Below are 16799 nucleotides of genomic sequence, written 5' to 3'. Positions count from 1 at the left end.
TCTTTCTTTTTTTTTTTAATGTTTATTTATTTTTGAGAGAGAGACAGCGTGTGCATGGGGGAGGAGCAGGGAGAGAGGGAGACCCGGAATCTGAAGCAGGCTCCAGGCTCCCAGCTGTCAGCACAGAGCCCGACTCGGGGCTCGAACTCAGGAACTGTGAGACCATGACCTGAGCCGAAGTCAGATACTCAACTGACTAAGCCACCCAGTTGCCCCAAGCCTTTTAAGTTCAAGGCTGTCTTATAAAGTTCTGGGCCCACAGAAAACTAAGTTGTTGACTCTTCTGTTTCCCTGTTAGGTTGAAAAGATTCAGAGAGTACCTATTGAAAGTGCATATCTACTTTAACGGGCCATATCTACTCTCTGCAGGCCATGTCACTTTTATAGTTTTAAGGGGCTAACTGGGAGATTTTCTCTGTCCACCTCCATACAACCATAGCATAATCTTTATTACTTTAATTGTAAACCAAAGGAAAATCTACCTAGGGGTTTTATTTGCCCAAAGGTCTTCAACATAGAAAGAAACTGCTCTGTGACTATTTTGTTGTTGTTTTTACTTAGTGGTTGAGTTAAAATTTTGTCCGAAGCTAAGATCTTTTAGTTAAGCAAGGGGCCTTTCATCTCAGAGGCAAGGGTGATTTTGAGCAGAGGCATACACCTGTGTTTCACACTTTAATGGGTGCTGTCACCCTTTTAGAGCCAAGGTGACTTAACCCCTGAGTATACATATCTGAACGTGCAGTAGTAGTGAGCCGTGTTTTACAAGTAAGGTTCTCTTTTTTTCCACATAATGTCGCTTGCGGGATAGATGAGATTCTTAAGCCAGAAACTCAGTGTGTAGGTGTTAACTCTCTTGGAACATTTTCTCCCCGTCCTGACCAGAGGGGGTTGAGCAGGTAGTGTTGGGCTTTGGGATTCTCCTGAGCTCTGTGGGGAGCTTACCTTTCCTCCCTGACTGCTGTTTCTGCCCTTGCAGGTTGGAGGCATCAAGCCTGGGTGCTTTAAGATTGGGAATACAGGTGGGATGCTGGACAACATCCTGGCCTCCAAGCTGTACCGCCCTGGCAGTGTGGCCTACGTCTCACGTTCTGGGGGCATGTCCAACGAGCTCAACAATATCATCTCTCGGACCACTGATGGCGTCTATGAGGGTGTGGCCATTGGCGGGGACAGGTGATCAGCTGGGCCAAGGCGGGCCTCTTACATTTGGGAGGGGCAGGCTGGGAGAGGGGAGCGGGATCCTCCAATCTCTGCTTGCTACCACTGAGTTAAGTTCATAAAACGGGCCATCTCTACCCTGTCCCAGGTCTGACATGGGCATAATATCAGAAGAAAACAGGAAAAGGTGTTTTTCAAAGGTATTTGGGCTTTGGGGGTAATTCTGTACGCTGTCTCTGTGTTGTGGCCATAGGGAGGCATTAGAGTGCAGGGGTTGGCAGGACCAATTCTGAAATCAGACCATGGGGTTCGAGTCCCAGTTGCTCTGTTTACCAGGGAGGCATTCTGGACAGGTCCCTTACCTTCCCTGGAGCTCTAGCATCCTTACAGATCACGTGGGTAAAACAATAGCACCCACCTCATGGAGTCGTTGGGAGGATTTAGTGAGGTGTTTCTAGAAGGTAGCCTGGCACTTAGCAAGTACTCAGCAGGTGTTAACTGTAGTTGGTAATACTGAAAGGAAGAACTGTTTCTTTACTCTCTACCATGACCACACTCACACTTCTGGCTACCAAATGTTGGGATTTTTTTCCCCCATACCAAGCAGTTCTCCAGTTCTCTGCAGATACCAGCTGGGTGTTCTACAGTTCATTTCAGTTTTGACAGTATCTACTTGGAGTCAGCACCAGATCCCACAGGTGAAGGGCCCAGTCCCACAAGACTGCCCCCACTTCAGATGCCAATCATGAGTCTGGGCTTCCGGTACTCCTGAGCAACTGGCTATACACTGGGGGTCCCTGCGCCCCACTTCTTGGGTTGGTAATTTGCTAGAATGGATTGTAGAACCCAGGAACAATCAGATAAAAGAAATGCATAGGGCAAATTATAGGGGGCAGTACATGGAGCTTCTATGTCCTTTCTGGGCATGCCACCCTCCCAGCACCTTGGTGTATTCCCCAACCCACAAGCTTTCCAAACCCCTTTCTTTAGGGATTTTTATGGAGACTTCCATCATGTAGGTATGATTGTGATTATTAATTCAATCTCTAGCCCTTCTCCCTTCCCCATAGAGTGGTGAGTAGGGCTGAAAATTCCAGGACTCTGATCATGTCTTGGTCTTCTAAAAAAAATTTTTTAATGTTTATTCATGTTTGAGAGAGAGATAGAATGGGCAAGGAGCAGAGAGAGAGAGAGGGAGAGAGAGAATCTGAAGCAGGCTGCAGGCTCTAAGCTGTCAGCATGGAGCCTGATGCGGGGCTCAAACCCACGAACCATGAGATCATGACCTGAGCCAAAATTAGACGCTTAAGCGACTAAGCCACCCAGGCGCCCCATGACTTCAAGGTCTTCTAGAGACCAGCCCCCATCCAGGAACTATGCAGGCATCCACCAAGTTGCCTTGTGAGAACAAGACACTCCTGTCACCCGGGAAATTCCAACAGACTCAGGAGCTCTCTGTAGCACCCCTGTCACTCAGAAGATTACAAGGGTTTTAGGAGCTCTGCATCAAGAACTGGGGCCAGAGACCCAGTAGATATTTCTTATTTCACAAATAGCATACTCATTGTATTTGCCGGTGGGAACAGTAATAGTAATTAGTAGGGTCATCAATAGGGTACTATTTTGGAGTAATGCCTAGTACTTAATACCATAACATGCGTTAGCCATTGCTTTTTTTTTCTTTTTTTAATGTTTATTTTATTTTTGAGAGAGTATGAGTGAGGGAGGGACAGAGAGAGAGGGAGACAGAGAATCCCAAGCAGGCTTCACGCTGTCAATGCAGAACCCGACTTGGGGTTCGAACTCAATGAACCTGTGAGATCATGATCTGAGCGAAGATACAGAGTCAGACACATAACCACCTGAGCCACCCAAGTGCCCCAGCCATTGCTATTCATTAATACTGCTGCTGCTGTTTGCCTCAACCAGACGCTGTTGGGAGAGCCTGTTACCTTGTTCATCTCCTGGCTCTCCCCTGTCATGTCAGTTGGACTTCCCGAGTGAGGAAGGTCTCTTGCCCAAGTCTTGGGGGCTATGGCCTGTGGGACCCTCGTCGCTGGTGCTCCCTGACAACGGGCTCCGGCTCAAATAAGTCTGGGCAGTTTCACTGTCCTCTTGGGATTTAAAATGCTCTTGAAGATCTGTAGAGAAGCATCCTTTGCCTTAAACAATCCTTTTGTAAACTCCTAAGACAGGAGAAAAAAAAATACAGGTGACCCTCGAACAACATGGGTTTGAACTGCACGGGTCCACTTATAATATGCAGATTTTTGAAAATATAGTACAGCACTCCACATGTATTTTCTCATGGTTTTGTTAATAACATTCTCTTTTCTCTAGCTTACTTTAGTGTAAGAATACAGTATATAATGCATAAACATACAAGATGTGTGTTAATTGACTGTTTTTGTTATCAGTAAGGCTTCTGGTTAAGAATAGGCTATTAGGGGGGCGCCTGGGTGGCGCAGTCGGTTAAGCGTCCGACTTCAGCCAGGTCACGATCTCGCGGTCCGTGAGTTCGAGCCCCGCGTCGGGCTCTGGGCTGATGGCTCAGAGCCTGGAGCCTGTTTCCGATTCTGTGTCTCCCTCTCTCTCTGCCCCTCCCCCATTCGTGCTCTGTCTCTCTCTGTCCCAAAAATAAATAAACGTTGAAAAAAAAAAAAATTTTAAAAAAGAATAGGCTATTAGGAAGGTGCCTGGAGGGCTTGGTCGGTTAAACGCCCGACTCTCAGTTTCAGCTCAGGTCATGACTCACAGTTTGGTGAGTTCGAGCCCTGCATTGGGCTCTGTGCTGACAGTGCGGAGGCTGCTTGAGATTCTCTCTCTCTCTCTCTCTCTCTCTCTCTCTCTCTCTCTCTCTCTCCCTGTCTCTTTCTCTGCCCCTCCCTTACTCATGCTGTCTCTGCCTCTCTTAAATAAAGAAACTTAAAAAAAAAATCTTTAAGAACAGGCTATTAGGGGGCTCCTGGGTGGCTCAGTCAGTTAAGCATCTGACTTTGGCTCAGGTCATCATCTCATAGTTCATGGGTTCGGGCCTGGTGTTGGGCTCTGTGCTGACAGCTCAGAGCCTGGAGCCTGCTTCAGATTCTGTGTCTCCCTCTCTTTCTGCCCCTCCCCTGCTCACTCTCTGTCTCTCTCTCAAAAATAAATATTAAAAAAAAAAAGAATAGGCTATTAGTAGTTAAGTTTTTGGGGAGTCAGAAGTTATAGTTTGATTTTCAGCTGCATGTGGTGGAGGGTTAGCGTTCCTAACACCCACATTGCTCAAGGGTCAACTATGTATATGGACCTATATATAGACCTAGCAATAGCCTGCCTATCCTGGGACATCAGGTGGCACACTGTATTATCTATTACTGTGTTCGAAGAAAATCATGCAAACCAAGTGACTTCAAACTATAGTAAAACACTCATGGGACACCTGGGAGGCTCAGTTAGTCGAGTGTCCGACTCTTGGTCTCAGCTCAGGTCATGATTCCAGGGTCATGGGATCAAGCCCCTCTCTCTCTCTAGAATAAAGGTTTGAAACAACAAGAAAACCCCACATTTGTCCTTATAGTTTCCGTGGGTCAGGATTCAGGGCAGCTCAAGTGGGCATTTCTGGCTTGGGGGAGGGGTGGGTTGCAGTGACGTGTGAGGTGTCAGCGATGCTGACGGCGGGCCCGAGGTGGACGTCGCTCATCCACAGGGCTGGCAAGGTGGTTCTTCTCTGTGGGCTTCTCCACAGGCTGCTTAATGTCCTCAGGACATAATGGCCAGCATTCCCCAGAGTGAGCAGTTCAAGACAGAGTGCCAGACAAGCTAGTCTTTATAACCCTGCCATGGAAGTCACTGTCCTAGAATCGCTTCTGCCACATTTTGTTTATTAGAAGCTAATCATTAAGTCTGACCCGTATTCAAGAGAAGCATAAGGTTCTACCTTCTTAAAAGAATTTGCAGCCATATTTTATTTAGTTATTATTTTAGAGAGAACATGCGAGCAGGAGGGAGGAGCAGAGAGGGAGAGGGAAAGAAAGAGAATCTGAAGCAGTCTTCACGCTTAGCTCGGATCCTGACATGGGGCTCCATCCCATGACCCTGGGATCATGACCTGAGCTGAAATCAAGAGTCAGACGCTCAACTGACTGAGCCACCCAGGCGCCCTGCAGCCATATTTTAAAACCCCCAAACATGTGCTCTCCAATCATCTCTTACTGCCAAGCGAACCCCCCCTCCCCGCCTTCTCTTCCCTTGTGCCTCATTTACTTATCACCCTCCCCACCCCCGCCATTATTCTTGAGGCATCTGTGGGCCTTCACCGGACACCCACACTCACGAAGAACCTCAGAGCATTCCTGGTACCAGCATGCTTCCCACACATGTACACACACCTCCCCAAGCCTCCTGACGCTGTGTGTTCTCTCTGCTGTCACCAGGTACCCTGGCTCAACATTCATGGATCACGTCCTACGTTACCAGGACACGCCAGGTGTCAAAATGATTGTGGTTCTTGGAGAGGTGAGTTTTGGGTTTCTTTAGAGAGAGTGGTCGTGATCGGGGGAGAGGGGCAGAGGGAAAGAGATACCTAAGCAGGCTCCACGCTCAGCATGGAGCCCAACATGGAGTTCAGTCCCATGACCCTGGGATCATGACCTGAGCCCCTGTTTTCTGTTTGTTTGATTGATTTTAATTTTTTTTTTAACATTTATTTATATCTGAGAGAGAGAGTACATGTGCACACAGGGGAGGGACAGAGAGAGAGAGAGACAGAAGATCTGAAGCAGGCTCCATGCTGTGAGCACAACTTGATGTGTGGCCCAAACTCATGACTGTGAGATCACTAACTGAGCCGAAACCAAGAGTGGATGCTTAACTGACTGAGCCACCCAGGCGCCCCTGGTTATATATAACGTAAAGTGACGGTCCCTGGTAATTCCGCTCCCTGCCTACACTCTGGGGCTTAGAGGTTGTCACTGTTAACACTGAAAAAGTTCTTGCTTCTTGGTGTCACAAGACATTTTAGTGCCAATAGGGGGCGCCTGGGTGGCTCAGTCGGTTGGGCGTCTGACTCATGTCTCATGATCCGACTCAGGTCATGATCTCACGGTTTGTGGGTTTGTGGGTTCGAGCCCCGCATCAGGCTCTGTGCTGTCAATGAAGAGCCTGCTTCAGATCCTCTGTCTCCCTCACTCTACTCCTCCTCCAGCCTCTCTCTCTTTCTCAAAAATAAGCATAAAAAAATTTTTTTTTAATAAATAAAAACATAAAGAAGAAACTTTTGGCTGGCCTTGGTCTCTTGGGAAGTGCATAGCTGGAGTAAGAAGTGTACTTTTTTTTGTTTGCTTTTTTATGTTTATTTTTGAATGAGAGAGAGAGAGAGAGAGATGGAGCACCATGGTGGGGGGGTGCGGGAGAGGGAGACAGAATCTAAAGCAGGCTGTAGGCTCTGAGCTGTCAGTACAGAGTCGACATGGGGCTCGAACTCCTGAAACTGTGAGATCATGACCTGAACCACCTGAGTCGGATGCTGAACCGACTGAGCCACTCAGGTGTCCCAGAAGTGTACTTTTTTAGTTTGAGAGAGTCCTGGGACCTCTGTCCTTGCCTGTGCCTCTGGGCAGGTCAGATCCAATCAGATTAGATTCTGGTTAGATCAGGGACTTCAGAGGGTACCCACTGCCCTTTCACAACTCTTCCTTGCACCCCATCTCAATTTTCCAGGCTATTATTTGACCAAAGCCAGCGTCTCTTCATTTTCTAGCCAAGTTGTCAGTTAGGACTCTTGGTGCCTCTGAGCCCTGCCTGATTTGGAACAGATTTTCCTGCTGCGGTGCTGCCCACAGCAACTCTGGATGGGTTCCACTAACTAATGGGCTTTTTTTTGTTCCTTGGCAGATCGGGGGCACTGAGGAATATAAGATCTGCCGGGGCATCAAGGAGGGCCGCATCACCAAGCCCGTGGTCTGCTGGTGCATTGGGACCTGTGCCACCATGTTCTCCTCTGAGGTACGGCCGGGACAGGTCACTCCTGGACAGGAAGCCCTAAGAGGGGCATTCGAGGTGAACTGTGTGGTCCTCTCATTAAGCAGCTGGTTCCTGCAATGAACATATTTACTTGCTTGGTTACTGCAAGGTCTGGTCAGGGTCCTGCTCTCTAGGGGGTTAAATCCAGTTGGGGGAGGCAGTCGTCAACAGATTAAGGCCAGAACAAGGCTCTGAGTCCCTGCTTGGCGTGGGGCACACTTCTGTCTGGAGGAGTTGAGATGGCTTCACAGGGAAGGTAACGCTTGCACTGCGAAGGAGTTTGCTGAGCGAAAGGGACACAGAGGAGGGAGAGCACGCACCCCAGACGCATTGCTGGAGCAGGGCATGGGGAGAGGCTGTACGTAAAAGTGCCCGGAGGCATAAAGTGAGTGCAGCTCGTCACCGGCATCCAACAGAAATGCTCCCGGGTCGCCTGGCTCCTGCTGAGTATGGCAAGCCAGGCTGCGGCCCCAGTACTCCAGCTCACAGGACCCTCTGTCGTGAAGATGGTCCATCCAGTGATGACAAAACCGAGGAAACAAACCCTTGTCCTTGATGAGTGATCAGTAGTTGGGCAGGCTCTGAGTGTGAGGCCATAAGTGCTGTGTGCAGATGAAGATAACAGTTGGCCAGAAGCCTTCCTGCAACAGTGATAATCCCTACGCTGAAGCCCTCCACCCTTCCTGCCAGTAAGCCTGTCACCTTGTTCTTTCTCCCTGGAATGCCTGCCTTCCCCTCTGATATTCCATACCCACGTCACAGGGGCAGTATTTGTGTAGTTGCAAAATGCTCCTCTCCTTCAAACCAGCGGTTCCGTTCCTGCAGATTTACCATTGGGGTCTGCATGCAAAAATATTTCAGCATGTGTGCAAGGATACTCGCAATGTTGTAAGGGCAGAAAGCGGAACGGCCTGAATGCTGCTGGCCAGGAGAGGATATGTCATCCTGGCGCCAGCCATGTGGTAGAAACCCGGGCAGGCAGGAGAAGAATGAGGTAGATCTTTATGTGTTGGCATAGAAAGAAGATGTTACATCAAGTATTAACGGTGCGAGGTTTTTTTTTGTTTTTTTTTTTTTTTTTTTTTCCCAAGTAAATAAGAGAAAAGGGGTAGGTCATAGAATCATGCCTGTCTTTCAGACGTGACCTCTACTCTCACAGGCTAGAATCAGCTCTAGGTGGATCTGTGTGACCAGGGCAGGTCATTTGGCCTCTCCGTGCCTCAGTTTCTTGAGGTGTAAAATGGGGCTGAGTCTGGGTTGTTGTGTGGCTTACGTAAGAAAGTAATTGAGGGGCGCCTGGGTGGCTCAGTCGGTTAAGCAACTGACTTCGGCTCAGGTCGTGATCTCACGGTTCATGGGTTCAAGCCCCGCATCGGGCTCTGTGCTGACAGCTCAGAGCCTGGAGCCTGCTTCAGATTCTGTGTCTCCTTCTCTCTGTCCCTCCCCCACTTGTTCTCTCTCTCTCTCTCTCTCTCTCTCAAAAATAAATAAAATGTAAAAGAAAAAAATTTTTTTTTAAAAGAAAGTAATTGGAAAGGTCTGGCACATACAGGTTTTAGCAGATACTTGTTTCCATTCTTTAATTCACCTATTCCATGAAGCTCTTCATGATCCTTCTGGACTGTTTTCCTCTCCACCTCAGCAGCCAAAAATAATTCCTCCCTCCCCCTGCATTGTTTCTCTTAACCAGCTCTCCATTACCAGCCCTTCACCTCCCAACCCCTACTATGCTGAGGACACCCCCAAGAGGTCAAGGACCTAACTCTTCTGTTTCTGGCTGGGCACTGCTCATCACCCCAGGGATAGGACAGGTCCTCAAGGTGTTTTATTTTTGTTTTTCCATTAATTTTTTTTTATTGTTTTATTTATTTTTGAGACAGAGAGAGACAGCATGAGCAGGGGAGGGGCAGAGAGAGAGGGAGACGTGGAATCCGAAGCAGGCTCCAGGCTCTGAGCTGTCAGCACAGAGCCTGACATGGGGCTCGAACTCACAAACCGCAAGATCATGACCTAAGCGAAAGTCGGACGCTTAACTGACTGAGTCACCCAGGCGCCCCTTTCCATTAATTGTTTAAAAGTTAATTTTAAGAGAGAGAGAGAGAGCACATGTGAGTAAAAGCTGGGGAGGTGCAGAGAGAGAATGCCCAAGCAGGCTCTGCACTGCCAGTGCAGGGCCCTCTGTGGGGCTCGAACTCACAAATTGTGAGATTGTGACCTGAGCCGAAACCAAGAGTCAGATGCTTAATGGACTAAGCCATCCAGGCATCCCTCAATTAATTTTTTAAAACATTACAAAATTTCAGGCATATACAAATGGAGTATAGTACAGTGACTACCCAGCTAATGAGTGATTTTTGATTTCTTAAACAGGCCACATGACCTTGCAGAACTTTCTGCCCTGTAGAGGAGGTAAGATAGGTATACAACAAAATCTCCACATGTTGGCAAGCAGAGTCTGCTCCTCAGGAAGACAGAATTCAGAACTGGGCAATGGGAGTAGAGACCAGGGGTATTGGCGAGGTGGCACTTTTCAGAACTGTGTTCCATAGAACACCGGTCCAGTAGCAGTGGTCCTCAAAACAAAAACCAACCAGAAAGGGGAGCTTCTATAAATTATGAATATGTAGTGTAACCTCCCTTTTTAAAACTTTGATTTTAGCTTTGAGGAATCTCAGAATTAAACCTATTGAACTTCCTTGAACTCAGCATTTTCTATTTGTTTACATATAGAATCTCTTTTCCTTCCCACCCCTTCCACCATGCAGGTTCAGTCCTATAAAGAATGCATTGGGAGCCTGCAATTTAAAGCATAAGTTTTTGGGTTGGGTGTTGCTAACCAGAGCTGTAGTTCAGACCTGATTTTCAACACTTAAGGCCCCTTTTGTTATGCCTAGTGGGTAAGAGCACTGGGAGAGGCCATATTGCCTGACTTCAGATGCTACCGTATCCTACCTGTGTGGCCTTGGGCAGGTTACTTTACCTCTTTTATTTACCACTTTTATTTCTTTTCTTATTGGAAGTAGCCGTAGCTACCGAAAGATGAAGCGAGTAAAGCACATAGAAGAGTGAGTGGATGTAGTTATTCAAACAGATTAAGTATTTTTATGATTACCTGCCTCACCCCACCCTGACTGGGGCTTTGTAGTACATCTCATGTCGTTACCTCATTTTCCCCATTGCGTGGTCAAAGACACAATTACTTAGCTCTTCACGTTGGTTTTCTCTTCCCTGTTGCTCCCTTCCCGTAGCCAGTCCCCCTCTGTGCCCTTGGGCTTAGAGTTTACCTCACTGTGCGCCCAGGCAGAAGGGGGCATTGCTTATCGGCTCCAGGTGATTGTTGCCCTGTGGGAATATAGACCTGGTGGTGCACGATCTGACTTTTTATTTATTTATTTATTTTTATTTTTTAAAACCATTTTATTTTTTAAGTACTCTGCCCCCATCATGGGCCTTGAACTCATGACCCCAAGATCAAGAGTGGCATGGTCCATGGATTAAGTCAGCTAGGCGCCCCACAATCTGACTTAGAAAAAAAACTTTTTAATAATTTTTTTTAAATATTTGTTTATTTTTGAGAGAGAGACAGAGCTCTAGCAGGGGAGGGGCAGAGAGAGAGGGAGACACAGAATTTGAAGCAGACTCCAAGCTCCAAGCTGGCACAGAGCCCAACCCGGGGCTTGAACTCATGAACCGTGAGATCATGACCTGAGCTGAAGCCGGATGCTTAACTGACTGAGCCACCCACGTGCCCCTCCACAATGTGACTTTTTAAAAAGAAGCTAGGAGTTTGTACTTTTACATGAGAATTTTTTTTTTTTATTGGACTTATTTTATACAGAGTATGTGCAGGACAGTCAGATCCTGTTTGTGAGGATCAGCTCAACCTGTGGTTGCCAGCCTGCGCCTTCACTTCTCACAGTGGTTCACAACTACCAGCCGTTCTCCATCTTCCCCCTCAACCGCTGCCAGGGGGGCAGGGGGAGCTGAGTGCAGGTGTTTGTGGAGTTGGGCCGCCAGGCTTTGTGTTCTGGCTCCCATACACACCAGAGGTGTGACCCTCAGTAAGCTCCTGAACTTCTTGGTGCCTCAGTTTCCTCTTCTGTAAATTGAGCGTTATTTGGCGTCCCTGTTGAGTGAGCCTGTGTGAGGCTTGAATGAGACGATTCACTGTAGAGTGTTTAACAGGGTCCGGCCTGTAATCGGTACCGACATTCCGGAGCCTTTGTGGCCTTTCCCCGGAGGGATTCACAAGCTGGGTAAAAGCTGCTCCCCGTTGCCTTCCAGGTACAGTTTGGCCATGCCGGAGCTTGTGCCAACCAGGCTTCTGAAACTGCAGTAGCCAAGAACCAGGCTTTGAAGGAGGCAGGGGTGTTTGTGCCCCCAAGCTTCGATGAACTGGGAGAAATCATCCAGTGAGTGGACCGTGGGGAGGACATCAGCCTCCGGTTCCCTTTCCAGACACCCCCTTCCCCCTCCCCCCCCCCCCCCCCCCCCCCGAGGATAGCAGCTGCTGTGACACAGAGGTGACACAGTGTGTCAGCGTGCTGGAGTGTTAGAGGTGTTAGGTGTGGAGTGTAACTGTTGAGATAGTCTGAAATCTTTACCCTCTTTTCGGTTTTTGTTTTGTTTGTAGGCACAGCAGTTACAGGCCATTCAGACTGCTATTAAAACATGTTCACTTTCTGAGCCTACCTACTTGGCTGTCCCTTAAATAAGAGATGAGCATAGAAACATTTAGAAGGTGTCAGCCCTAATCGATTGATAAACAATGGCTACCCATTGTGTCTTCTCCTTCCTCCCCTCTGTCCTTCCTTGGCCTCCAGATTCAGCTTTCTATAAAGCCCCATGGGGTTGGGTGGGGGAGTGGGGGAGAGTCTTGGCCAGAACCTGTTTTCATTTAGTCTGTAGGAATCCACCTGGTGTAGGGCATTGCCAGGAGGGGCTACAAAGCTAGGAAACCTGGAGTTTTGGGGTTAGATGGAGCAACATTCCTAGGATGGCTTAGAAGAGCCCAGAAGCATAAAATGCACATGGATGTCTTCTCTCCTTCCCTTCCCCCGCCTCTCAGGTCTGTGTACGAAGATCTTGTGGCCAAAGGAGTCATCGTACCTGCTCAGGAGGTGCCGCCTCCAACGGTGCCAATGGACTACTCCTGGGCCAGGGTAGGTGACGCTGAGGGGTGGGTTTCCTGTTGATTTGGCTACGGTCCCTGGAAACCAGGCCCTGCCCTACTAGCTGGGGGCAACCCTGTAATCACTGCTCTGGCCTCCAAACCATGCCCCCGACGGCAGCTCTACTCCAAGGGCATAGATTAGAAAAAACCCACAGCGAGTATTCTTTGATTCCAGCCCCTCCTTGTGTGCTGGAGCTTGTGAGCTGGCCCCTTCTGACCAACGGGTAAAACAGATACAGGGCCCAAGAGGGCGAAGGGTAGCATGTATGTCCCACAGCCTTGTGGCCTGGTTGGAAATGGGGGCTGAGGACAGACAATGCCCCCTAGAGTTGTTTGCACTTGCTGAGGGGTTTCCAGGTGAAGTAGAGTGTCTACTCTGCCTGCTTGTCTAAGCGGCAGAGATGAAGAGCTAATGTTCGAAGTACACGAGAACTCTCTGAGATCAGATCAGTTTTTATTTGTTTATTTATTTTTAATGTTTTATTTATTTATTTTTAAAAAAATGTTTTATTTATTTTTAAGACAGAGAGACAGACCATGAGTGGGGAGGGGCAGAGAGAGAGGGAGACACAGAATCCGAAGCAGGCTACAGACTCTGAGCTGTCAGCACAGAGCCCGACGCGGGGCTCGAACTCACAAACTGTGAGATCATGACCTGAGCCGAAGTTGGACGCTTAACCAGCTGAGCCACCCAGGCACCCCAATGTTTTATTTATTTTTGAAAGAGAGCAGAAGCAGGAGCAGGGAGGGACAGAAGGGAGCAGAAGATCCAAAGCGGGCCCTGTGCTGATGGCAGCAAGCCCGATGTGGGGCTCAAACTCACAAACGGAGATCGTGACCTGAGCTGATGTTCGGACGCTTAACCAACTTAGCCACCCAAGTGCCCCTGAAATCAGTTTTTAAAAGACCACTACAAAAATGGGTAGGAAATGGCCTTTCAACTTGAAAAAATGCTCAGTCTCACTCATTATAAGAAGGTGCCAAAGTAAAAGCTGTGATACCAGTTTTCCCCTTTTGAGGTCAACAAAGAAAACAGTTCTTTGATAATATGTTGTGTTTGTATGGGTGTGAGGAACTTTGTGCGTTTGTTCCTTGAAGGTGGGTGTGGAACTTGGCACCACCCTTTCTGAAAGGCCATTGGGTAATATCAGATTTCAGAGCGCTGGCACCTGGGGTGCCTGGCTGTGTCTGTTGGTGGAGTGTGCGACTCTTGATCTGATACTTGTGAGTTCAAGCCCCGGGTTAGGTGTAGAGATTACTAAAAAAAGAAAAGAGAAAAGAAAAGAAAAGAAGTGCTCACACCTGATGGCGTAATTCCTATCTAGAAAGCTATTTCAGGGAAGTGCTCGCACATTCACAGAAATGTGTTCAAGATTTTTCCACTTGATGGTTATCAGCGGAAGAACGGCTAACTTGTGGTTTTGCCATAGGATAGGATATCATACAGCAGTTAAAAGGAATGAACCAGATCTATGTATGTGCCTACATTTATGGAGCTCATGGAGTATTATGAGATAGTATATCACGATTATGAAAAACCTATGTACACAAAAACACTTTATGTATTCTCCATGTGTCTATATATAGATAAAAGTGGAGAAAGGCCAGACAGATGGCCCTTAAACGGACAAACACTAAGGCAGAAAGGCATTTTACAATGAAAATTGATCAGGGATAATTGGAGAAATGGGCTTATGCAGAGTTGGCAACAATGTCCCCATTGTACCCCAACTCTGGAAGCTGGAAGTTCAGCTCAGTCCCTTCCCCTGGGTGAAGGACATCTTGAGGGAATCCCCTATTTGCACAGCCCCCTGCTCATTACGTTTTGGTGGGGGCTTGGCAGCCGAACGTGGAGTGCTAGAAAAATTTCCCTTCAGATTCATTCTTGCATTTCTAAGCCGGGTGAGTTTGGGTTGGCTTCTGCTGGGACATGTTTATGAGGTGAAAATGAACCTGTGGGTGGAAATCGCGCATGGCACTCCTATTTTCTATGACTGAAATGACACAACGAAAGGGTTTTTGTGCTTCTTTCTTGGGAGGAGTTTGAGCGTCGGTACCTGGAACACTTTGGTTCTGGCAGTGCAGACAGTGAGGCAGTCCTGGAAGAATCTCTGTGGTCATATCGTGCTGCTTCCCCCTGCCCCCATCTTTGCTCAGGAGCTGGGCTTGATCCGCAAACCTGCCTCATTCATGACCAGCATCTGTGACGAGCGAGGACAGGAGCTCATCTATGCGGGCATGCCCATCACCGAGGTCTTCAAGGAAGAGATGGGCATTGGCGGGGTCCTCGGCCTCCTCTGGTTCCAGAGAAGGTGAGGCATGGAGGTCAGAAGATGGCTGGACACTGCCATCTTTGACTCAGAGTTAAGGATTTTCCCCTGAAAAGGGAGTGGGGGCTGGGTAGCCTTGGGGAATACGTCCAGGACTAATCTTTATGGCCACAGATCAATTGCAAGGCCAGAAGAGATACTGGCTGTTCCTGGGTCTTCCAAGGACAGAAAGGCCAGTCTCAACTAAGTAGAAAGCAGTGACCTCATCAGGGATCTTGGATCAGCCCCTGTCCTTGGCGCTTTTAAATAAGAGTAAATGTAGGCCTCTTGAGAGAGGTCTGGATGGGTCTGGTAGCTCAGAGTGCAGGCCTGATAGAGTTGCTAAATAGGCATGAAGTACCTTATATATTAGGTTGTCTCTCTTATCAGCCTGAGTGTTAGAATAAATTGGTTTCTCTGCAACTCCCAAACATAGCCCTCCCCTGGGACTGACAGCTGGGCAAGGGGGCCAGTGAATAATACTTAATTCACAGAGCCCTGGCTTGGGGTGGCCTTGGGCTCTGCCCAATGTCTTGGTTTGTGTCATGCCCTCAGCTGCAGAGATAGTTCTTGGCCCAGTTTTGGGCCCTTCCTGGGAGAAGTTCATGGCGTTGTAACACCTCTGCAGATTTCCCTGTCTGTTCTTGCATCCCTATATCTCCAGACTTCATTTTTTTTTTTTTTAATTTTTAAGTGTTTCTTCATTTTGGGGGGGGGAGGGGCAGAGACAGAGACACAGAAAGCAGGCTTCAGGCTCTGAGCTGTCAGTGCAGAGCCCGACGTGGGGCTCGAATCCACGAATTGTAAGATCATGACTTGAGCCAAAGTCGGACACTTAACCAACTGAGCCACCCAGGCGCCCCCAGACTTCATTCCTAATCATCAGTCGAGAGGTTGAACACTGCAGGAGACCTGGGGCTTACTATACTGGGAAAGGGACAGGAGTCTCACTTCTCCATATGGCACGTAGAAGGAAGTCACAAGTACAGGTTAAATTCTGTTGCAACGACTCATGCTGGAAGCCATTGTCTAAAGAAGAGATTGTCAACCCCCAGTGGCTAACTCTGTATTAAAAGCAGTATTTGCTCTCAGTAAGTTAGGAGCTGCTCAAGAATTGGAGGTTTTTGCCTCTAGAGTTGCTTGATATAGTAGTAGACATGGGAGCCAGCAGGTGCTTGGCTTTGTGGGTCAGCGTAGCTCCTGTTCAACGGCTCGCCTCTGTTCCAACCCTCGTCTTAGTGCCCCTTTCCTCCCCCTCTAGGTTGCCCAAGTATGCCTGCCAGTTCATTGAGATGTGCCTGATGGTGACGGCGGATCACGGGCCAGCCGTGTCTGGGGCTCACAACACCATCATCTGTGCTCGGGCTGGGAAGGACCTGGTTTCCAGCCTCACCTCAGGGCTGCTCACTATTGTGAGTACTGGCCTCCCGGGAGATGAGATCTGTAGGGGACACATGGTTATGCTGACATGCACTTGGCTGTCACAGGGTCCTAGAAGGAGCCTCAGAGTGTAAAACCCCGTGCTGGGGCGGTTCAGGGCATGCTGGATTGGTCTGCGAAGCTGAGGGAGTCTCTTCCAGCTCAGGGCATGTGGGCTTGCTTGTCCTACAGGGGGACCGGTTTGGGGGTGCCCTGGATGCAGCCGCCAAGATGTTCAGCAAAGCCTTTGACAGCGGCATTATCCCCATGGAGTTTGTGAACAAGATGAAGAAGGAAGGAAAGCTGATTATGGGCATTGGTCACCGAGTGAAATCGGTAAGTCGTGGCTCTCCTTCAGGACTGACCTGCATGCAGGTGGAGGCATTATTTTAGTGGGGAACACCCAGACCCTTGACTCTCAATGTGCAAAGCTTTGGCTGTGTTGACAGATGTCAAAGATCAGGCAGCTGTTTTTCCGTTATAATGCAGAATGCCTTTAAACAGCTTTCCATTAGAACCACGTCAGTATGGACTCCAGAAAGGAAGGAACGTAGAAGCCTGAGCGTGGCAGTATAAGTGTGATGTTCTGTCTGAAAGAGGCCCTGTGCCGTGGACTGGAGCAGTGCTATCTGCTTGGGAACTCGGTGTTGGGAGTTGGCTGGCATCTGAACCACTTCCCTGCCCCACTGACCGATTATGGTTTAGTGTGGGTCTCTTAGCAGACGGTGCAGGCGCAG

At 48.5% G+C, this 16799-nt stretch overlaps 1 protein-coding gene across 2 annotated transcripts in view; it reads left to right on the top strand.

Annotated features, from left to right (window-relative positions):
- The window catches only part of ACLY (ATP citrate lyase), a 44879-nt gene that overhangs the window by 24552 nt on the left and 3528 nt on the right, over window positions 1–16799 (top strand). For both annotated transcript variants that reach the window (XM_030295524.1, XM_030295523.1), the window contains 8 exons: window positions 977–1173; window positions 5574–5655; window positions 7033–7143; window positions 11446–11573; window positions 12230–12323; window positions 14492–14646; window positions 15905–16055; window positions 16255–16398. In XM_030295524.1, the coding sequence (XP_030151384.1) occupies window positions 977–1173; window positions 5574–5655; window positions 7033–7143; window positions 11446–11573; window positions 12230–12323; window positions 14492–14646; window positions 15905–16055; window positions 16255–16398 (1062 nt within the window). The remainder of the gene's footprint in view (window positions 1–976; window positions 1174–5573; window positions 5656–7032; window positions 7144–11445; window positions 11574–12229; window positions 12324–14491; window positions 14647–15904; window positions 16056–16254; window positions 16399–16799) is intronic.

The sequence above is a fragment of the Lynx canadensis genome, chromosome E1 (genome assembly GCF_007474595.2).
Source record: "Lynx canadensis isolate LIC74 chromosome E1, mLynCan4.pri.v2, whole genome shotgun sequence".
Taxonomy (NCBI): Eukaryota; Metazoa; Chordata; class Mammalia; order Carnivora; family Felidae; genus Lynx; species Lynx canadensis.
The sequence above is the reverse complement of the archived record's forward strand: the minus strand, read 5'-3'. Positions and strand labels throughout refer to the sequence as shown.